General features: G+C 43.3%; 1 protein-coding gene across 1 annotated transcript in view; it reads left to right on the forward strand.

The window, feature by feature from the left end:
- The window catches only part of LOC144508205 (uncharacterized), a 58,915-nt gene extending 37,815 nt beyond the window's left edge, over window positions 1-21,100 (forward strand). The window contains exons 9-14 of the mRNA XM_078236022.1: window positions 517-562; window positions 835-1,036; window positions 4,238-4,366; window positions 18,323-18,485; window positions 18,565-18,662; window positions 20,470-21,100. Coding sequence (XP_078092148.1) covers window positions 517-562; window positions 835-1,036; window positions 4,238-4,366; window positions 18,323-18,485; window positions 18,565-18,662; window positions 20,470-20,634 — 803 coding nt within the window. The 3' untranslated portion in view covers window positions 20,635-21,100. The remainder of the gene's footprint in view (window positions 1-516; window positions 563-834; window positions 1,037-4,237; window positions 4,367-18,322; window positions 18,486-18,564; window positions 18,663-20,469) is intronic.
- Window positions 21,101-23,732: the final 2,632 nt, after the last annotated feature.

The raw sequence follows: 23,732 nt of genomic DNA on the forward strand, positions 1-23,732 counted from the left end.
GGGGATAGTCAATGTAGTCGAGGGACTGGATGGTCACTTGGGGATAATGGATAGTCAGAGGGGTCAGGGAGTGGACGGGGGGAGTGGGAGGCTAGGTCAGGATGGTCGGGAAGATTGTCTGGAGGGTGGGATGGCAGTTATGGTCACAGGCAGTTAGTCGGGGAGGTGTTCACTGGGAGTGCTAGTACCATATAGCAGGATTTTCGAGAGTTGGAACCATCCGAAAAGGGAGGCAGTGACAGGGTGGGTTCCCCGGTGCACCTTCAGGGGTAGGTCCCAGATACAATCCCTGGGATTGGGGATTCTGGGCCATGGTTTTGTTTTAGTGGCTAAATACTGAAAAACAGAAACTCAAAGGAAGATACAGTCTCAGGGATTTCCAAATACTGGCACATGGTTAGTTCCTGGGCTGTGAATCCAGACGTGGGAAAATGTAAATTTGTAACGTTACCCTGGTTACTGCAATCACACTCACCTGTTTAAAATATAATCTTATGTATTCAATTTTCATTTCAGAATTTTCAAAGATGGAGGCCATTCATCAGCTGAGTATTAACCAAGAGTAAGTTGACTTGATCAAGAAGTGCATTTCTAGACATAACTCACTGATACATAAATATTGACTGTTTCAAGAAGCCACCTTAAGACCTAAATAAAAGCAAATTCCTGCGGATGCTGGAATCTGAAACCAAAAGAGAAAATGCTGGAAAATCTCAGCAAGTCTGGCAGCATCTGTAAGGAGAGAAAAGAGCTGATGTTTCGAATCCAGATAACCCTTTGTCAAAGCTTTTGGTTTAAGACCTAACATGTCCCTCACTTCTTGTTCTTTGACAGTAAACTGGAATCTCTGAGGAAGCACCTGTGCAATGTCAAACCTCCCAGTGGATGTGGAGACTTTATAAACATCTTACTCTTTGGCTTGATGGGAGTGGGTAAATCAGCCACCATCAATACATTCCTCTCAGCTCTGGATCCAAATGGAAAAACGATGAACTGCGTCCCTACTGGAGAGAATCCTGACTCTCTCACACCCAAGGTACCTTCTCCTATCTGTTTTCTTGCTAATTCATCGCTGGCAAGACAGGCATTTGTGAGTTATCCTTAGTCACTCCAAAGACATTGCCAGGTAACCTCGAAGAGCAGTTAAGAGTCAAACATGTTGGTGTGGGGCTGGAATCACATACAAGGCTAGGCTACGTGAGGACGCTAGGTTCCAGTCACCAAAGAGATGTTAGTAAATCAGCTGATGTCTTACAACAGTCAGAGAGCTCCATGGTCATTTTTACTGATAATTTTGAAAAGTATTTATTAATTTTCAAAACTGAAATCAAATTTTCAATCTGAACATGGCAAGATATAAGTAACAGCCACTGTATTAGAGGTCCTTAAAGTAACCTGGAAACAGCTATACAATTATTCTACATATGTATATATGCAATCAGAGGGTCAGTACTGAGGGAGCATTGATTTTTCAGAGGGTCAGTGCTGAGGGAGCATTGATTTTGCAAAGGGGTAGAGTGGAGGGAGAGCTGCACTGTCAGAGGGTCAGTACTGAGGGAGTGCTGCACTGTCAGAGGGTCAGTGATGAGGGAATGCTGCACTGTCCAGAGGGTCAGTACTGAGGGAGTGCCGCACTGTCAGAGGGTCAGTGATGAGGGAATGCTGCACTGTCAGAGGGTCAGTACTGAGGGAGTGCTGCACTGTCAGAGGGTCAGTACTGAGGGAGTGCCGCACTGTCAGACGGTCAGTACTGAGGGAGTGCCGCACTGTCAGAAGGTCAGTGACGAGGGTGTGCTGCACTGTCAGAGGGTCAGTACTGAGGGAGTGCTGCACTGTCAGAGGGTCTGTGCTGAGGGAGTGCTGCACTGTCAGAGGGTCAGTGATGAGGGAGTGCTGCACTGTCAAATGTTCAGTACTGAGGGAGTACTGCACTGTCAAAAGTTCAGTACTGAGGGAGTGCTGCGCTGTCAGAGGGTCAGTACTGAGGGAGTGCGGCACTGTCAGAGGGTCAGTACTGAGGGAGTGCCGCACTGTCAGAGGGTCAGTACTGAGGGAGTGCCGCACTGTCAGACGGTCAGTACTGAGGGAGTGCCGCACTGTCAGAAGGTCAGTGACGAGGGTGTGCTGCACTGTCAGAGGGTCAGTACTGAGGGAGTGCTGCACTGTCAGAGGGTCAGTGCTGAGGGAGTGCTGCACTGTCAGAGGGTCAGTGATGAGGGAGTGCTGCACTGTCAAGTGTTCAGTACTGAGGGAGTACTGCACTGTCAAAGGTTCAGTACTGAGGGAGTGCTGCGCTGTCAGAGGGTCAGTACTGAGGGAGTGCGGCACTGTCAGAGAGTCAGTACTGAGGGAGTGCCGCACTGTCAGATGGTCAGTACTGAGGGAGTGCTGCACTGTCAGAGGGTCAGTACTGAGGGAGTGCTGCACTGACAGAGGGTGAGTACTGAGGGAGTGCCGCACTGTCAGAGGGTCAGTACTGAGGGAATGCTGCACTTTCAGAGGGTCAGTACTGAGGGAGTGCTGCACTGTCAGAAGGTCCGTACTGAGGGAATGCTGCACTGTCAAAGGGTCACTACTGAGGGAGTGCTGCACTGTCCGAGGGTCAGTATTGAGGGAGCGATGTGCTATCTAAAGGTACTAAAAGTACTAAAGGTGAATTGCATTACCCTTCCTGCTCTCTGAGGTAGATGCAATATGGGACTGTATTGGAAGAAGAGAAAGGCAGTTTTCCCCAGTCTCCTGGATTGATATTTATCTCTCAACAAACATTACTCTAACTGAGGAACATAGTCAGAGGCTACAGAAGGATATAGATAGGCTGGAAATTTGGGCAAGGAAATGGCAGATGGAGTTCAATCCTGATAAATGCGAAGTGATGCATTTTGGTGGGAATAATGTAGGGAGGAGCTACACGATAAATGGAAGAACCATAAAGGGTGTAGAGACGCAGAGGGACCTGGGTGTGCAAGTCCACAGATCTTTGAAGGTGACGTCACAGGTGGAGAAGGTGGTGAAGAAGGCATATGGCATGCTTGCCTTTATAGGACGGGGCATAGAGTATAAAAGTTGGGGTCTGATGTTGCAGATGTATAGAACGTTGGTTCGGCCGCATTTGGAATACTGCGTCCAGTTCTGGTCGCCACACTACCAGAAGGACGTGGAGGCTTTGGAGAGAGTACAGAGGAGGTTTACCAGGATGTTGCCTGGTATGGAGGGGCTTGGTTATGAGGAGAGATTGGGGAAACCTGGGGTTGTTCTCCTTGGAAAGACGGAGGATGAGGGGAGACTTAATAGAGGTGTATAAAATTATGAAAGGCATGGATAGGGTGAACGGTGGGAAGCTTTTCCCCGGGCCGGTGGTGACGTTCACGAGGGGTCATAGGTTCAAGGTGAAGGGGGGGAGGTTTAACACAGATATCAGAAGGACATATTTCACACAGAGGGTCGTGGGGGCCTGGAATGTGTTGCCGGGCAAGGTGGTGGAGGCGGACACACTGGGAACGTTTAAGACTTATCCAGACAGCTATATGAACGGAGTGGGAATGGAGGGATACAAAAGAGTGGTCTAGTTTGGACCAGGGAGCGGCGCGGGCTAATTGTTCCTTGTTTCTCGTTTCAAGGCTTCATTCTATGATCATCTTGCTGGTGCCAGTACAGAGCGAGACTGCGGATAGTTGGGAACCTGTCTTGGGGGCAGGGAATTCATATGGTGTTCGTGGAAGTGGAAATGACTAGGGTTGGGAAGCATTTTCCGATCAGGGCCATTGTGATCTCCTGGACTCGTTTCGATCGCCTCAGGGGGTCGGAGAGGAATTTCCCAGATTTTTTTTTTCCCCATATTGGCCCTGGGTTTTTCACTCTGGGTTTTCGCCTCTCCCTGGAGATCACATGGTCTGGAATGGGGGGGTGGGTTAATAGGTTGTAATGAACAAAGCATCGTAGCTGTGAGGGACAGCTCGGTGGATAGGATATTGGTATGTAGATAGGCTGGAAAATTAGGCGGGGATCCTGGATTCAGGATTCAATCCTGGACCGGGGATCGGCGCGGGCTTGGAGGGCCGAAGGGCCTGTTCCTGTGCTGTATTGTTCTTTGTTCTTTGTTCTTTGATGCTTTGGGTTACTATCATATTGCCTTTTGTGGGATCTTGCGATGTGCTACATTTCAGGAGTTCATTGTTCCTTTTATGAAATTCCAAAGTCAATATAAATGCAAGAAAGATGAAATGTTTCTTAACAGCTCAAGTCCTACAAGTCAAACTCGTTGAAGTTTTGGGATACTGCCGGTTGGAATGCATTGCAGGATGCAGAAAAGACAAAAAAAATCTTAATGATGATCCTGGAAGGAAGGGTGCCCAATGGAACTAATGTGAGTTCACTTGATTATTTCACACTTTGACAGCTAATATTTTAGAGAATCTCATTAATTAACGTTATTAAACAGAAGCTAAGACAAGGACTCCCTCAACCCATTCAGCTGAATGTAAAAAATCATATAGCCACTATTTTGAAGAGAAACAAGAGAGTTAGTTATCCCTCAGCTAATATTTATCCCTCAGTCAAAATCACAGTAACTAACTGTTTGGGTGATTTTCACATTGCTGCTGGTGGGAGCTTGCTGTGCATAAATTGACAACTGTATTTCCACCATTGATTTCACGTCAAGCGTTCAACATTGTCTGTAAAGCACTTTGGGACATCCTGTGTTCATGACAGGCACTATATCAACCCACAGAATCTCTATAGTGTAGAAGGCAGCCATTCGCATCATCGAGTCTGCACTGACCCTCCAAAAGAACACTCTACCCTGACCCACTCCCTCCAAGCAATGGTCATGGCTAACTTACCTAACCTGCAGCTCTTTGGACACTAAGGACCAATTGATCATAGCCAATCCACCTCGGTTACACATTTGTGGATGAAATAGTCCCCTCCATCCCGCTACTCTGAATTGAGGTAGGTTCAATGGTGTGGATTGGTGGAGGGATCTGGGAGAGAGACTCACAGGAGATTAAAGTCAGAAATTTAGGTTAAAAAGAGTATATAGAAACTAATAAAACTGTGGATTTTAATTGAAGAAATGTAAAATATAAAGGTCAAGAGTTAACATTGAACTGATACGAATCTTCCAAAAAAGTATAGTTTACAGCATTGGACTCCATGCTATCGGGAAATGTTTCAGATCTTAGTCTTTGTTCAGATTCACCAGGATCTACCTGTATGAGGAAATACAAACACAAAGGATGAATCAATGCCGTGGATAGATAGTAGCAAACTGGCAACAACCATCTTCAGTTGCTTTGTCAACAACCTTCCTTCCATCATAAGAGAAGTGGGGATATTCACTGATGACAACACAATGTTCAGCACCATTCGCAATCCCACAGATACTGAAGCAGTCCATGTCCAAATTCAGCTCGGACAATAGTCAGGCTCGGGCTGACAAGTGGCAAGTAACATTCGTGCCACACACGTGACAGGCAATGCCCATCTCGAACAAGAGAGGATTTAACCATCACCCCTTGACACTCAACGTCATTAAAGTAGCTACAACCCCACTATCATCATCCTGAGGGTTACCATTGACAAGAAGCTAAACTGGACTAATCATATAAATACTGTGGCTACCAGAGCAGGTCAGAGTAACTCACCTCTTAACCCCCCAAAGCTTGTCCACCATCTACAAGGCATAAGTCAGGAGTGGGATGGGATACTCCCCACTTGCCTGGACAAGTCTAGCTCCAACAACACTTTGTGAGTTCAAGACCATTCAGGACAAAACAGCCTTCATGATAGGCCCCTATCCAAAAACATTCACTCCCTCCACCACCGACACACATTAGCAACAGTGTGTATCATCTACAAGACCTCAGAGACTGCAGCAGTTCAAGATGGCACCACCTTCTTGAGGGTAATTATGCATGAGCAATAAATGCTGGGCCGAGCCAGCAATGTCCACAGCCCATAGATTATTTGTTTTTAAATTCAAGTAGGATAGGATCAAGAACAAATCATGGAAAGAAAAATGTAAGTGCTTCAGAGCCAATGAGCTATTTATGAAGTGCAGTTTGTATAGTAGTGGCAGCCTATGTGTGCACAGTAAGATCCCCCAAACACTAATGCGCAAAATCATACAATGACCTGCTTTAGTGATGCTCTCTGGGGCAGACTTTGGACTGGATTCTCCAACCTCGCCCACGGCTGGGATTCTCTGCTCCTGCTGCAGTGAATGGAGATTTGGCTGAGTGCCAAATTCCCCGTTCTCGCTGGCAGCAGGGGTTGTACATGAATGGTCAGAGAATTCCAGCCATTAGCTCAGAACACGAGAGTGAACTTCCACCTTCTTGATCGAAATACTGGCCATGGGATCTTCTATGTTGTCCATCTGAGACAGCAGGCAGTGCCTTGGGTTAACATCTCATCTGAAACACTGAAAAAAATTGAAAGTGAAAAGAAGTTCTGAAGATCATTTAATATCTTTTTAAAAATGGCAGACCTTGCAAGCTGCAAGACCTATTGATCTTATAAAGCGATGAAAAAAACATATTCCAAGATTAACACACAGGAATAGAGTAATTGAAAAATGGGGTCAAATCTTCTGGTCTCCAGATCACTGGAGACTGGGAGTACAAATGAAAACACACGTTGGTATCCTGTGGAAGTCCACATGCTCAAACCAGATTAAATTTTAGTCCAGCTCCTGGGCAACAACATCACTGAACCCCCGCCCCACCATAACACCCTGAATTCCCGAATACCCAGTCACACCGATCAAACTACTCCCCAATCACCCAGCTACAACCCCAACCCCAACAAAATGTCCCTGACCTTCCAGACCACCTGACTAAATCCAAGACCAACCTGACATCCCTTCAACCTGACTATCCTTGTGACCCAACTCAACAGAATTATCATCCAACGATCATCAAACCCACATAACCACCCAGCGAATCCTTCCCAATATGACTGTCCCCAAACCAGACCCAACTACAGCCTCCAACTCAACTCGGCTATGTATCTTACCGACTATCCCACCTCACCCACTTACTGACCTCACACTCCTATCACCTCATACAACTAACAACTCATCTCCTTACCATGCATTCACATTACCCATCTCACCCACTGACGAACCTCACCCATTTACACAAACAGAAATCCACTTTTCCTACTAAAATCATTCACCGATAGAAGGCATACAGTCTGTAGATTTAAAATGACCATACAGCAGCCAGCGTTGAACAAAGGAGGACGTAACAAACTTGTCTCAAACTCTACTCCTGTCCGACTGACTTCCCACATGAAGTTGCTCTGTGCCTTTTTATGAAAGCTGAGGTCTGAACAAGTCGGTAGAAATGCACAGCAGCATCGGGTAGGAGGAGACTTCAAGGGCAGCGGCAACCTGAACAACAATGCGACTACTGGATAGATCTCGGCAATAGAGAATAAATTAAGACTAACAGGCAGGGATTGAGTAAGAGAGAAACATAGAGAATAGTCCAAGAGTAACAAACCGGAACAGAGTAACTGAAACACAGAGAACAGTCCAAGGTTAACACACAGGAACAGAGTAACTGAAACACAGAGAATAGTCCAAGAGTAACACACAGGAACAGAGTAACTGAAACACAGAGAACAGTCCAAGGCTAACACACAGGAACAGAGTAACTGAAACACAGAGAACAGTCCAAGGCTAACACACAGGAACAGAGTAACTGAAACATAGAGAACAGTCCAAGGCTAACACACAGGAACAGAGTAACTGAAACATAGAGAATAATCCAAGAGTAACACACAGGAACAGAGTAACTGAAACACAAAGAACAGTCCAAGAGTAACACACAGGAACAGAGTAACTGAAACACAGAGAACAGTCCAAGGCTAACACACAGGAACAGAGTAACTGAAACATAGAGAACAGTCCAAGGCTAACACACAGGAACAGAGTAACTGAAACACAGAGAACAGTCCAAGAGTAACACACAGGAACACAGTAACTGAAACACAGAGAACAGTCCAAGAGTAACACACAGGAACAGAGTAACTGAAACACAGAGAACAGTCCAAGAGTAACACACAGGAACAGAGTAACTGAAACACAGAGAACAGTCCAAGAGTAACACACAGGAAAAGAGTAACTGAAACATAGAGAACAGTCCAAGAGCAACACACAGGAACAGAGTAACTGAAACATAGGGAACAGTCCAAGAGTAACACACAGGAACAGAGTAACTGAAACACAGAGAAGAGTCCAAGAGCAACACACAGGAACAGAGTAACTGAAACATAGAGAATAGTCCAAGAGTAACACACAGGAACAGAGTAACTGAAACATAGGGAACAGTCCAAGAGCAACACACAGGAACACAGTAACTGAAACATAGAGAATAGTCCAAGAGTAACACACAGGAACAGAGTAACTGAAACACAGAGAACAGTCCAAGGCTAACACACAGGAACAGAGTAACTGAAACATAGAGAATAGTCCAAGAGTAACAAACAGGAACAGAGTAACTGAAACACAGAGAACAGTCCAAGAGTAACACACAGGAACGGGGTAACTGAAACACAGAGAACAGTCCAAGGCTAACACACAGGAACAGAGTAACTGAAACATAGAGAATAGTCCAAGAGTAACAAACAGGAACAGAGTAACTGAAACACAGAGAACAGTCCAAGGCTAACACACAGGAACAGAGTAACTGAAACATAGAGAATAGTCCAAGAGTAACACACAGGAACAGAGTAACTGAAACATAGAGAATAGTCCAAGAGTAACACACAGGAACGGGGTAACTGAAACGTAGAGAAACAGTCCAAGAGTAACACACAAGAACAGAGTAAGTGAAACATAGAGACCAGTCCAAGAGTAACACACAGGAAAAGAGTAACTGAAACATAGAGAACAGTCCAAGAAAAACACACAGGAAAAGAGTAACTGAAACACAGAGAATAGCCCAAGAGTAACAAAGAGGAAAAGAGTAACAGAAACATAGAGAACAGTGCAAGAGTAACACACAGGAACAGAGTAACTGAAACATGGAGAATAGTCCAAGAGTAACACACAGGAACAGAGTAACTGAAACATAGAGAATAGTCCAAGAGTAACACACAGGAACAAAGTAAGTGAAACATAGAGAAACAGTCCAAGAGTAACACACAGGAACAGAGTAACTGAAACATGGAGAATAGTCCAAGAGTAACACACAGGAACAGAGTAAGTGAAACATAGAGAATAGTCCAAGAGTAACACACAGGAACAGAGTAAGTGAAACATAGAGAAACAGCACAAGAGTAACACACAGGAACAGATTAACTGAAACATACAGAACAGTCCAAGCGTAACACAAAGGAACATTGTTACTGAAACATAGAAAAGAGTCCAAGAGTAACACACAGGAACAGAGTTACTGTAACATAGAGAACAGTCCAAGGCTAACACACAGGAACAGAGTAACTGAAACATAGAGAATTGTCCAAGAGTAACAAACAGGAACAGAGTAACTGAAACACAGAGAACAGTCCAAGGCTAACACACAGGAACAGAGTAACTGAAACATAGAGAATAGTCCAAGAGTAACACACAGGAACAGAGTAACTGAAACATAGAGAATAGTCCAAGAGTAACACACAGGAACGGGGTAACTGAAACACAGAGAACAGTCCAAGGCTAACACACAGGAACAGAGTAACTGAAACATAGAGAATAGTCCAAGAGTAACAAACAGGAACAGAGTAACTGAAACACAGAGAACAGTCCAAGGCTAACACACAGGAACAGAGTAACTGAAACATAGAGAATAGTCCAAGAGTAACACACAGGAACAGAGTAACTGAAACATAGAGAATAGTCCAAGAGTAACACACAGGAACGGGGTAACTGAAACGTAGAGAAACAGTCCAAGAGTAACACACAAGAACAGAGTAAGTGAAACATAGATACCAGTCCAAGAGTAACACACAGGAAAAGAGTAACAGAAACATAGAGAACAGTGCAAGAGTAACACACAGGAACAGAGTAACTGAAACATGGAGAATAGTCCAAGAGTAACACACAGGAACAGAGTAACTGAAACATAGAGAATAGTCCAAGAGTAACACACAGGAACAAAGTAAGTGAAACATAGAGAAACAGTCCAAGAGTAACACACAGGAACAGAGTAACAGAAACATGGAGAATAGTCCAAGAGTAACACACAGGAACAGAGTAAGTGAAACATAGAGAATAGTCCAAGAGTAACACACAGGAACAGAGTAAGTGAAACATAGAGAAACAGCACAAGAGTAACACACAGGAACAGATTAACTGAAACATACAGAACAGTCCAAGCGTAACACAAAGGAACATTGTTACTGAAACATAGAAAAGAGTCCAAGAGTAACACACAGGAACAGAGTTACTGTAACATAGAGAACAGTCCAAGAGTAACACACAGGAAAAGAGTAACTGAAAAATAGAGAACAGTCCAAGAGTAGCACACAGGAAAAGAGTAACTGAAACATAGAGAACAGTCCAAGAGTAACACAGAGGAACAGAGTAACTGAAACATGGAGAATAGTCCAAGAGTAATACACAGCGGCAGAGTATCTGAAACACAGAGAACAGTCCAAGAGTAACACACAGGAACAGAGTAACTGAAACCTAGAGAATAGTCCAAGAGTAACACACAGGCACAGAGTCGGTGAAACATAGAGAGTGGTCCAAGAGTAACACATAGGAACAGAGTAAGTGAAACATAGAGAATAGTCCAAGAGTAACACACAGCAGCAGAGTAACAGAAACATAGAGAACAGTGCAAGAGTAACACACAGGATCAGAGGAAGTAAAACATAGAGAATAGTCCAAGAGTAACACACAGGAACAGAGTAAGTGAAACATAGAGAAACAGTCCATGAGTAACACACAAGAACAGAGTAACTGAAACATAGAGAACAGTCCAAGAGTAACACACAGGAAAAGAGGAACTGAAACATAGAGAACAGTCCAAGAGTAACACACAGGAACAGAGTAACTGAAACATGGAGAACAGTCCAAGAGTAACACACAGGAACAGAGTAACTGAAACATAGAGAACAGTCCAAGAGTAACACACAGGAACAGAGTAACTGAAACCTAGAGAATAGTCCAAGAGTAACACACAGGCACAGAGTCGGTGAAACATAGAGAATAGTCCAAGAGTAACACATAGGAACAGAGTAAGTGAAACATAGAGAATAGTCCAAGAGTAACACACAGCAGCAGAGTAACAGAAACATAGAGAACAGTGCAAGAGTAACACACAGGATCAGAGGAAGTAAAACATAGAGAATAGTCCAAGAGTAACACACAGGAACAGAGTAAGTGAAACATAGAGAAACAGTCCATGAGTAACACACAAGAACAGAGTAACTGAAACATAGAGAACAGTCCAAGAGTAACACACAGGAAAAGAGGAACTGAAACATAGAGAACAGTCCAAGAGTAACACACAGGAACAGAGTAACTGAAACATGGAGAACAGTCCAAGAGTAACACACAGGAACAGAGTAACTGAAACATAGAGAACAGTCCAAGAGTAACACACAGGAAAAGACTAACTGAAACATAGAGAATAGTCCAAGAGTAACACACAGGAATAGAGTAACTGAAACATAGAGAACAGTCCAAGAGTAACACACAGGAACAGAGTAACTGAAACATAGAGAACAGTCCAAGAGTAACACACAGGAAAAGAGTAACTGAAACATAGAGAACAGTACAAGAGTAACACACAGGAACAGAGTAACTGAAACACAGAGAACAGTCCAAGAGCAACACACAGGAACAGAGTAACTGAAACACAGAGAACAGTCCAAGATTAACAAACAGGAACAGAGTAACAGAAACATAGAGAACAGTCCAAGAGCAACACACAGGAACAGAGTAACTGAAACACAGAGAATAGCCCAAGATTAACAAACAGGAACAGAGTAACAGAAACATCGAGAACAGTGCAAGAGTAACACACAGGAACAGAGTAACTGAAACATAGAGAACAGTCCCAGAGTAACACACAGGAAAAGAGTAACTGAAACATAGAGAACAGTCCCAGAGTAACACACAGGAAAAGAGTAACTGAAACATAGAGAATAGTCCTAGAGAAACACAGAGGAACGGAGTAACTGAAACATAAAGAATAGTCCAAGAGTAACACACAGGAACAGAGTAACTGAAACACAGAGAATAGCCCAAGAGTAACACACAGGAACAGAGTAACTGAAACACAGAGAATAGCCCAAGAGTAACACACAGGAACAGAGTAACTGAAACAGAGAGAATAGTCCAAGAGTAACACACAGGAACAGAGTAACTGAAACACAGAGAGTAGTCCAAGAGTAACACACAGGAACAGAGTAACTGAAACACAGAGAACAGTCCAAGAGTAACACACAGGAACAGAGTAACTGAAACACAGAGAGTAGTCCAAGAGTAACACACCGGGCCAGAGTTACTGTAACATAGAGAACAGTCCAAGAGTAACACACAGGAAAAGAGTAACTGAAACATAGATAACAGTCCAAGCGTAACACACAGGAACATTGTAACTGAAACATAGAAAATAGTCCAAGTGTAACACACAGGAACAGAGTTACTGTAACATAGAGAACAGTCCAAGAGTAACACACAGGAAAAGAGTAACTGAAACATAGATAACAGTCCAAGCGTAACACACAGGAACATTGTAACTGAAACATAGAAAATAGTCCAAGAGTAACACACAGAACAGAGTAATTGAAACATAGAAAATAGTCCAAGAGTAACACACAGAACAGAGTAATTGAAACACAGAGAATAGCCCAAGAGTAACACACAGGAACAGTGTAACTGAAACACAGAGAGTAGTCCAAGAGTAACACACCGGAACAGAGTTACTGTAACATAGCGAACAGTCCAAGAGTAACACACAGGAACAGAGTAACTGAAACACAGAGAATAGCCCAAGAGTAACACACAGGAACAGTGTAACTGAAACACAGAGAGTAGTCCAAGAGTAACACACAGGAACAGAGTAACTGAAACATGGAGAATAGTCCAAGAGTAACACACAGGAACAGAGTAAGTGAAACATAGAGAATAGTCCAAGAGTAACACACAGGAACAGAGTAAGTGAAACATAGAGAAACAGCACAAGAGTAACACACAGGAACAGATTAACTGAAACATACAGAACAGTCCAAGCGTAACACAAAGGAACATTGTTACTGAAACATAGAAAAGAGTCCAAGAGTAACACACAGGAACAGAGTTACTGTAACATAGAGAACAGTCCAAGGCTAACACACAGGAACAGAGTAACTGAAACATAGAGAATTGTCCAAGAGTAACAAACAGGAACAGAGTAACTGAAACACAGAGAACAGTCCAAGGCTAACACACAGGAACAGAGTAACTGAAACATAGAGAATAGTCCAAGAGTAACACACAGGAACAGAGTAACTGAAACATAGAGAATAGTCCAAGAGTAACACACAGGAACGGGGTAACTGAAACACAGAGAACAGTCCAAGGCTAACACACAGGAACAGAGTAACTGAAACATAGAGAATAGTCCAAGAGTAACAAACAGGAACAGAGTAACTGAAACACAGAGAACAGTCCAAGGCTAACACACAGGAACAGAGTAACTGAAACATAGAGAATAGTCCAAGAGTAACACACAGGAACAGAGTAACTGAAACATAGAGAATAGTCCAAGAGTAACACACAGGAACGGGGTAACTGAAACGTAGAGAAACAGTCCAAGAGTAACACACAAGAACAGAGTAAGTGAAACATAGATACCAGTCCAAGAGTAACACACAGGAAAAGAGTAACAGAAACATAGAGAACAGTGCAAGAGTAACACACAGGAACAGAGTAACTGAAACATGGAGAATAGTCCAAGAGTAACACACAGGAACAGAGTAACTGAAACATAGAGAATAGTCCAAGAGTAACACACAGGAACAAAGTAAGTGAAACATAGAGAAACAGTCCAAGAGTAACACACAGGAACAGAGTAACAGAAACATGGAGAATAGTCCAAGAGTAACACACAGGAACAGAGTAAGTGAAACATAGAGAATAGTCCAAGAGTAACACACAGGAACAGAGTAAGTGAAACATAGAGAAACAGCACAAGAGTAACACACAGGAACAGATTAACTGAAACATACAGAACAGTCCAAGCGTAACACAAAGGAACATTGTTACTGAAACATAGAAAAGAGTCCAAGAGTAACACACAGGAACAGAGTTACTGTAACATAGAGAACAGTCCAAGAGTAACACACAGGAAAAGAGTAACTGAAAAATAGAGAACAGTCCAAGAGTAGCACACAGGAAAAGAGTAACTGAAACATAGAGAACAGTCCAAGAGTAACACAGAGGAACAGAGTAACTGAAACATGGAGAATAGTCCAAGAGTAATACACAGCGGCAGAGTATCTGAAACACAGAGAACAGTCCAAGAGTAACACACAGGAACAGAGTAACTGAAACCTAGAGAATAGTCCAAGAGTAACACACAGGCACAGAGTCGGTGAAACATAGAGAGTGGTCCAAGAGTAACACATAGGAACAGAGTAAGTGAAACATAGAGAATAGTCCAAGAGTAACACACAGCAGCAGAGTAACAGAAACATAGAGAACAGTGCAAGAGTAACACACAGGATCAGAGGAAGTAAAACATAGAGAATAGTCCAAGAGTAACACACAGGAACAGAGTAAGTGAAACATAGAGAAACAGTCCATGAGTAACACACAAGAACAGAGTAACTGAAACATAGAGAACAGTCCAAGAGTAACACACAGGAAAAGAGGAACTGAAACATAGAGAACAGTCCAAGAGTAACACACAGGAACAGAGTAACTGAAACATGGAGAACAGTCCAAGAGTAACACACAGGAACAGAGTAACTGAAACATAGAGAACAGTCCAAGAGTAACACACAGGAACAGAGTAACTGAAACCTAGAGAATAGTCCAAGAGTAACACACAGGCACAGAGTCGGTGAAACATAGAGAATAGTCCAAGAGTAACACATAGGAACAGAGTAAGTGAAACATAGAGAATAGTCCAAGAGTAACACACAGCAGCAGAGTAACAGAAACATAGAGAACAGTGCAAGAGTAACACACAGGATCAGAGGAAGTAAAACATAGAGAATAGTCCAAGAGTAACACACAGGAACAGAGTAAGTGAAACATAGAGAAACAGTCCATGAGTAACACACAAGAACAGAGTAACTGAAACATAGAGAACAGTCCAAGAGTAACACACAGGAAAAGAGGAACTGAAACATAGAGAACAGTCCAAGAGTAACACACAGGAACAGAGTAACTGAAACATGGAGAACAGTCCAAGAGTAACACACAGGAACAGAGTAACTGAAACATAGAGAACAGTCCAAGAGTAACACACAGGAAAAGACTAACTGAAACATAGAGAATAGTCCAAGAGTAACACACAGGAATAGAGTAACTGAAACATAGAGAACAGTCCAAGAGTAACACACAGGAACAGAGTAACTGAAACATAGAGAACAGTCCAAGAGTAACACACAGGAAAAGAGTAACTGAAACATAGAGAACAGTACAAGAGTAACACACAGGAACAGAGTAACTGAAACACAGAGAACAGTCCAAGAGCAACACACAGGAACAGAGTAACTGAAACACAGAGAACAGTCCAAGATTAACAAACAGGAACAGAGTAACAGAAACATAGAGAACAGTCCAAGAGCAACACACAGGAACAGAGTAACTGAAACACAGAGAATAGCCCAAGATTAACAAACAGGAACAGAGTAACAGAAACATCGAGAACAGTGCAAGAGTAACACACAGGAACAGAGTAACTGAAACATAGAGAACAGTCCCAGAGTAACACACAGGAAAAGAGTAACTGAAACATAGAGAACAGTCCCAGAGTAACACACAGGAAAAGAGTAACTGAAACATAGAGAATAGTCCTAGAGAAACACAGAGGAACGGAGTAACTGAAACATAAAGAATAGTCCAAGAGTAACACACAGGAACAGAGTAACTGAAACACAGAGAATAGCCCAAGAGTAACACACAGGAACAGAGTAACTGAAACACAGAGAATAGCCCAAGAGTAACACACAGGAACAGAGTAACTGAAACAGAGAGAATAGTCCAAGAGTAACACACAGGAACAGAGTAACTGAAACACAGAGAGTAGTCCAAGAGTAACACACAGGAACAGAGTAACTGAAACACAGAGAACAGTCCAAGAGTAACACACAGGAACAGAGTAACTGAAACACAGAGAGTAGTCCAAGAGTAACACACCGGGCCAGAGTTACTGTAACATAGAGAACAGTCCAAGAGTAACACACAGGAAAAGAGTAACTGAAACATAGATAACAGTCCAAGCGTAACACACAGGAACATTGTAACTGAAACATAGAAAATAGTCCAAGTGTAACACACAGGAACAGAGTTACTGTAACATAGAGAACAGTCCAAGAGTAACACACAGGAAAAGAGTAACTGAAACATAGATAACAGTCCAAGCGTAACACACAGGAACATTGTAACTGAAACATAGAAAATAGTCCAAGAGTAACACACAGAACAGAGTAATTGAAACATAGAAAATAGTCCAAGAGTAACACACAGAACAGAGTAATTGAAACACAGAGAATAGCCCAAGAGTAACACACAGGAACAGTGTAACTGAAACACAGAGAGTAGTCCAAGAGTAACACACCGGAACAGAGTTACTGTAACATAGCGAACAGTCCAAGAGTAACACACAGGAACAGAGTAACTGAAACACAGAGAATAGCCCAAGAGTAACACACAGGAACAGTGTAACTGAAACACAGAGAGTAGTCCAAGAGTAACACACCGGAACAGAGTTACTGTAACATAGAGAACAGTCCAAGAGTAACACACAGGAACAGTGTAACTGAAACACAGAGAGTAGTCCAAGAGTAACACACCGGAACAGAGTTATTGTAACATAGAGAACAGTCCAAGAGTAACACACAGGAACAGAGTAACTGAAACATAGAGAACAGTCCGAGAGTAGCACACAGGAAAAGAGCAACTGAAACATCGAGAACAGTCCCAGAGTAACACACAGGAACAGAGTAACTGAAACATGGAGAATAGCCCAAGAGTAACACACAGGAACAGAGTTACTGTAACATAGAGAACAGTCCAAGAGTAACACACAGGAACAGAGTAACTGAAACATAGAGAACAGTCCGAGAGTAGCACACAGGAAAAGAGCAACTGAAACATCGAGAACAGTCCCAGAGTAACACACAGGAACAGAGTAACTGAAACATGGAGAATAGCCCAAGAGTAACACACAGCGGCAGAGTATCTGAAACACAGAGAACAGTCCAAGAGTAACACACAGGAAAAGAGTAACTGAAACATAGAGAACAGTCCGAGAGTCGCACACAGGAAAAGAGTAACTGAAACCTAGAGAACAGTCCAAGAGTAACACACAGGAACAGAGTAACTGAAACCTAGAGAATAGTCCAAGAGTAACACACAGGAACAGAGTAACTGAAACCTAGAGAATAGTCCAAGAGTAACACACAGGAACAGAGTAACTGAAACCTAGAGAATAGTCCAAGAGTAACACACAGGGACAGAGCAAGAGATAAAAGCCAAGAGAAAATAAATGAACCTGAAGAAAAATAGAAATTGTTAGATGAAGAGACACAGTTAAAATCTGACAGAGAAGGTGACCTTTCCCAACTGGGACCAATCTGAATCTCAGGAGATTAGTGAATTAAATGAATTGTCCTTGACTGATAGGAACCACAGAACCATAGAATATTACAGCACAGAAACAGGCCTTTTGGTCCTTCTTGGCTGTGCCGAACCATTTTCCTGTCTAGTCCCACTGACCTGCACCTGGACCACACCCTCTCATCCATGTACTGGTCCAAGTTTTTCTTAAATGTTAAAAGTGACCCCGCATTTACCATTTTTTCCGGCAGCTCATTCCACACTCCCACTACTCTCTGTGTGAAGAAGCCCCTCCTAATATTCCCTTTAAACTTTTCCCCGTTCACCCTTAACCCATGCCCTCTGATTTTTTTCTCCCTTAGCCTCAGTCGGAAAAGCCTGCTTGCATTCACTCCATCTTACCCATCATAATTTTATACACCTCTACCAAATCTCCCCTCATTCTTCTACGCTCCAGGGAATAAAGTCCTAACCTATTCAACCTTTCTCTGTAACTCAGTTTCTCAACCCGAGCAGTAAACATTCACCTGAATGCTCAGAAAATTAATGGTAGCTTTCATTCAGCAAATTCACTTTCCTTTTCCTCAGTTGGAGAATTTCAATCCTAGTTCAGCTGATGCTCAGAATCCAGTCATTCCAGAAAATGTGATTCATGCAGTCATATTCATCTTTAACACCTTTACCATGGACAACATCACTCTGGCCACAATGAAGAAGTTTCACGATCTACAAACCCTTGTGGCAGCAAATTGTAAGTCTTGATTTTACTTTTTTCTGATCTCAGCTTCATTTTTATGTGACACTCACATTCATCAAAAGTCTCTTTTCAGATGTTTATAGGATTGTGGTTGGAACCAATATTGACCGATTAGGAATATCAGAGAGTGATTATCATCACGTTTATGAATGTAAACAACTACAGGAGAAGGTAATAGCAATGTTTTAATTTGTAGAATTTGTCAAAGGAAATCTGTCATCCTTACCTGGTCTGGCCTCCATGTGACAACAGACCCACAGCAATATGGTTGTCTCTTAGGGTTGGGCAGTAAATGCTGGCCCAGCCAGCGACGCCCACATCGCATAAATTAATTTTAAAATGTAGTTTCATATCAATACAATTTCAAACAATAATGTTGTCAGGATCTGGGCATCATGATCACGGGTGACATTCATTATCCATCCTTAGTTCCTTGAGAAGATGCTTTTGGTTTGCCTTCTTGAACTGCTACAGTTCTTGTGTCATAACCATAGTGCTGTTCGTAGATTTTTGACCCAGTGACATATATATTTCCAAGTCAGGCTGGTGTGCAATTGGAGGGGAACTTGCAGGTGGTGAGGTGGTGGAGTCATGCATCTGCTGCCTTGTCCTTCTCGGGGTAGAGGTCACGGTACAGGGATGATGTTGAAGAATATTCGGTGATTTCTTGCACTGCATCTTCTATATGGTACACACTGCTGTCACTATACATCGGTGGTGGAGGGAGTCAATGTTTAAAACAATCAGCTGTTGACCAAGTGGGGCTGCTTTGTCCTGGATGTTCCTGAGCTTCTTGAGTGTTGTTGGATCCGCACTCATCCAGACAAGTGGAGAGTATTCCACCACACTCTTGATTTGTGCTTTGTAGATGGTGTAGAGGCTTTGAGGAGTCAGGAGGTGAGTTACTCGCCACAGGAATCCTAGCTTCTAACCTGCTCCACATTATTTCAAAGGCTAGTTCAGTTGGCTGGATGACGGGTTTGCGATGCAGAACAACACCAACAGTGTGGGTTCAATTCCTGTACCGGCTGAGATTATTCATGAAGGCTCACCTTCTCAACCTTGTCCCTCGCCTGAAGTGTGGCAATCCTCAGGTTAATTGACCACCAGTCAACTCTTTCTGAAAGAGGAGAGCAGCCGATGGTCCTCTGGGTCTACGGCAACATTTACATTTTGCATTGGTGGTGGAGTGGATGTATAGTGTTTTTATAGAATGTTGATCAAGCGGGCTGCTTTGTCCTGGATTGAGTCAAGGTTCTTGAGCATTGTTGGAGCTGCACTCATCCAGGCAAGTGGAGAGTATTCCATCACACACTCCTGGCTTGTGCCTTGTAAATAGTGGACATTTTTTTGAAATAAGAAGATGAGTTACTCGAATTACAGGATTCCTATTCCTTGTAGCCATTTTTATATGCTTAGTCCAGTTTAGTTTCAGGACAATGGTAACCCCCCCGGATGTTGATAGTTGGTGATTCAGCGATGGTAATGCCATTGAATGTCAAGGTGCGATGGTTAGATTCTCTCTTGTTTGAGATGGCCATTGCCTGGCATTTGTATGGCAGTACAACAAGCTTTCCATTGCATTCAATAAGACATTAAACTGTCTGCTCTCTTGGATGGATGTAAAGAATTACATGGCACTATTTTGAAGATGATCAAGTATCCTGGCAAATTATTTATCACACAATCAATACCTAAATGCAGATTATCAGGTTCTTTGTTTGATTATTGATTTGGGATCTTGCTGTGCACAAATTGGCTGTCGCATATTTGTACAGATTTTAAACTCATATAATTTTTTCGTAACCTCACAGCCAATTTGTGCAGAGCAAGCTCTCACAAGGACAGCAAGAGAATAAATGGCCAGTTAATCAGCTTTTTAGACAAGGTTGGTCAGATTTCTGATTTGGAAAATACAATCACCTAGACTAGTTTATGATCACTGTATTTAAACCCGACTCTTTTCTTTTTCTCCTAGTTTGCAAATTTGTCAGAAAGTACCGGGATGGAACAACGAACTATGTTTGCTGCTTCGAATCAGTGGAAAGGTGATACGATAGAGGAGACACAATGTTTTCTTGCTCTGTACATTCTGGAAAATATGGTTCGGAATGTAGACCAGTACTTCACAGCAACAGAGTAATGGACAAACCTAATCTTACACAGGACTGTATAACAAATCCTATTTCTGTATCTAGACTCAGTCTAGTTTGATAATGTCAACATGAAAATCCATTCTCTTCTAAACTGGTTTTATTTAGAAGCTTGCTGATCATTTAGGAATGATTGGTATCTGAGGGTCTAATGTATTTACTCTCGATGCACATTTATGGCAGATATAATCACAGAAGCAAAACAAAGGTGGCCATTTGGCCCAATGTATCTGTACTAGCTCTTTGAAAGAATAGTGTAATTAGTGTCACTCCATTTGCTCTTGTGCGCTTGCAATTGTTTTCCTTTTCAAGCCCAGATTTGCCAAGTATCACATCTGCTGCACCATTAAGCCTTAAATCGAGAGGCAGTTCGAATCTTACCCACTGTCTCCTGATACTGATTGATTAATTTGCATACTATCGCTTGTTTAATAAATTATCCTCATTTCTTAACTCAATACAAGTATTTTTTCTTTCATTGTTGGAATCTAAACGTTAACTTCATTTTAAAAATAAAGCCTTCTGTTAGCTGGGTTAACAAAACAAAAAGTTTACAGGAAATCTGAATTGGACCATAATGTACCCAGGCAGCATCTGTGTAGAGAGAAAGGCACTTAACTTTTAAGATCAACGAACTTCCACCAGAAATAGAGGGAAATGGATCATAAGCAGTGAATACTCCATGCAATTGAAATGAGTACAAGTAACTCATGAATGGAGTGAGTAGGGACTGGCAAAAGGACTGGTGTTGCATTACCCCACTTGCATGGGATGATGCCTTCAAAAGGAGATGTGTTGGGATGTCAAGTGAAAAATCCCTTTGGAACACTGAAAGTGAATGGAAGGGGAGGTGCCATCACGCTGGTAAAGGAGATCTGTTGAATGCAGAGGCTGGTGTGTGAAAATTGAGGACAAGGGGAACCTGATCATGGTTCTGATGGGGGTGGGGGGAGAGACTGACAGCAGAATGGAATGGACATTAAGGATGTTGATGGCAGTGAGGGGGCTGGGGGGAAGGGGCAATCCTTGTTGAGAAAAAAGGAAGACACTTCGGAAACATTGGTCTGGAAGGTTGCCTCATCAGATGCGATAGATACAGAGACACTGTGGGAATGAAGTACAGTCCTGCACAAAGCAGAATCGTAGAAACTGTAGTCAGTAAAGACGTGTGTGTAGTTGGGTAACAGCCTTTCAGCAGAAATGGTGACAGAGAAGTTGAAGAAGGGAAGGAAAAAGAGAGGTTTAAGAAGGGAAGTGGAGAGTTGGGGATGAACTCTGTGAAGGCGAGAGAAGGGTACAAGTTGGAAACAAGGTTAATGAAGTGGGTCTGGAGGATACCTAAATGGTTACAGCAGAACATTACTATCACCTGCTGTCCGAGGAAACATCTGAAATTATTGAAGTCAATGTTGAGGCCTCACTGAAAGGTGAAATGTTGTTCCTGCAGCCTCTATTGAGCTTTATTGAAATGGTGTGGGAAGCTGAAGACAGAGCGATCAGTGTGGGAATGGAGCAGGGAATTAAAAAAAACAGAAACTCAGGAACACCTGGACTGACTGAATGGAAAGTCTGCATTGGGTCCGCTCAGCATAGAGGAGACAGTGCAGTAGATAAAGTCAGAAGCACTACACGTAATATAGATAGACCAACATCAGGGTCTCCATCAATGGATGGAAAACAAAATGCGAGAGCTTTGTGACAATAGGTTAGGCTGAAACTCAGTAGATGCTGAATCATTCCGGGAATATGATGAGGCAATGGGGAAGAAACAGCTGGAAGGTATGAACATGCCTGGTGGTTTATTTTTCAGTGAAGGAATGAGAACAATGCCATCCTGCCACCTTCAAAGATTTGTCTCTCTGTCTCTCGCTGGTCTTGCATTCCCTTTAAGTTGTACTGTTTGGTTTATGGCGAATTTCATCTTCCATGTGTCCACCCAATTCACCAACTAATCTATCTCCTCTTGAAATTTTATTATGTCCCTCCCTCACCGTTTACTGTACTCCCAAGTATCACAGCATAAAAGAGGAGAAAGTTGAAGGTGGAAAAACGTAGGGAGCAAACCGAAGCTGAGTGCCCAAATACCAGAGGCATGGTCACCGATGGTGGAACAATACAAGAGGAGAAAATTGGAGGAACAGAGATATCTGAGTGCTTTAGAGGCTGGAAGAGATTACAAAAGGAGGGCAGGTCATGGAGAGGTTTGTAAACAAGGATATGAATTTTAAAATCGATTCACTGCCACTCTGGGAGTCAATGTGGGTCAGTGAGCAACAGGAGTGATGGGTGAATGGGACTTGGTGTGAGTTAGGACACAGGTAGTAATAAGGTTATGGATGTGATCATGTGTACGGGAGGTTGAAGTTGAGAGACTGGCCAGGTGTGCATTGGAATAGACGTGTCTGGAGGGAAGGCGGGAATGAGTGTTTTAAAAGCAGACAAGATGATGGAGGGAGTTGCAGTGATAAGGATGTTTGGACATATGGGGGGGGTGATTCTCCCAGCCTGCTGCCCTCGGTGGGCCAGAAGACTCAAGCGGAAGCCGTGTAGTGGGCTTCCCACTGGGCGCAATGGCCTCCGCGCGTCTCCAGCCGCCAGATGTCCAGCGCCGTCAGCCATCAGCGCCGTGATGTGATTAGCGGGCCGAGACTGAAGTCTCCAGGCCTGGTAGCCTCCCCCCCCCCCCCCCGCCCCGGAGTGTTTCACTTCAGCAGGGTTTACAACAGCTCCCCACTAGTGGGGAGCTGGTGGCCTGACCCCACTGAAGTGAAGGGGGTCATGGAGATCCCCCAGGAGATCAGGGTTAAGGGGGATGCCTCCTGGGCATTACCAACTTGGCACCCTGGCACTGCCTAAGAGGCAAAGTGGCAATTCCCAGGGGGCACTTTGGCACTGCCCACCAGGCATCGAACAGTGCTAAGGGGGTCTTTGGGGGGGCAGGGTCTCTGCGAGGGAGATCAGTGGGGTGGGGAGTCCCACTGCTATTCTGCATTTAGCTGTGACAAAGGGAGGGACTGACTATCAGGGTGGGGGGGGGGGGGGGGTCGGCCTGCCGGGGGGTGGGGGGGCGCCTTGGGGCTGGCTCGGA

Source organism: Mustelus asterias, chromosome 20 (assembly GCF_964213995.1).
Source record: "Mustelus asterias chromosome 20, sMusAst1.hap1.1, whole genome shotgun sequence".
Classification (NCBI taxonomy): Eukaryota; Metazoa; Chordata; class Chondrichthyes; order Carcharhiniformes; family Triakidae; genus Mustelus; species Mustelus asterias.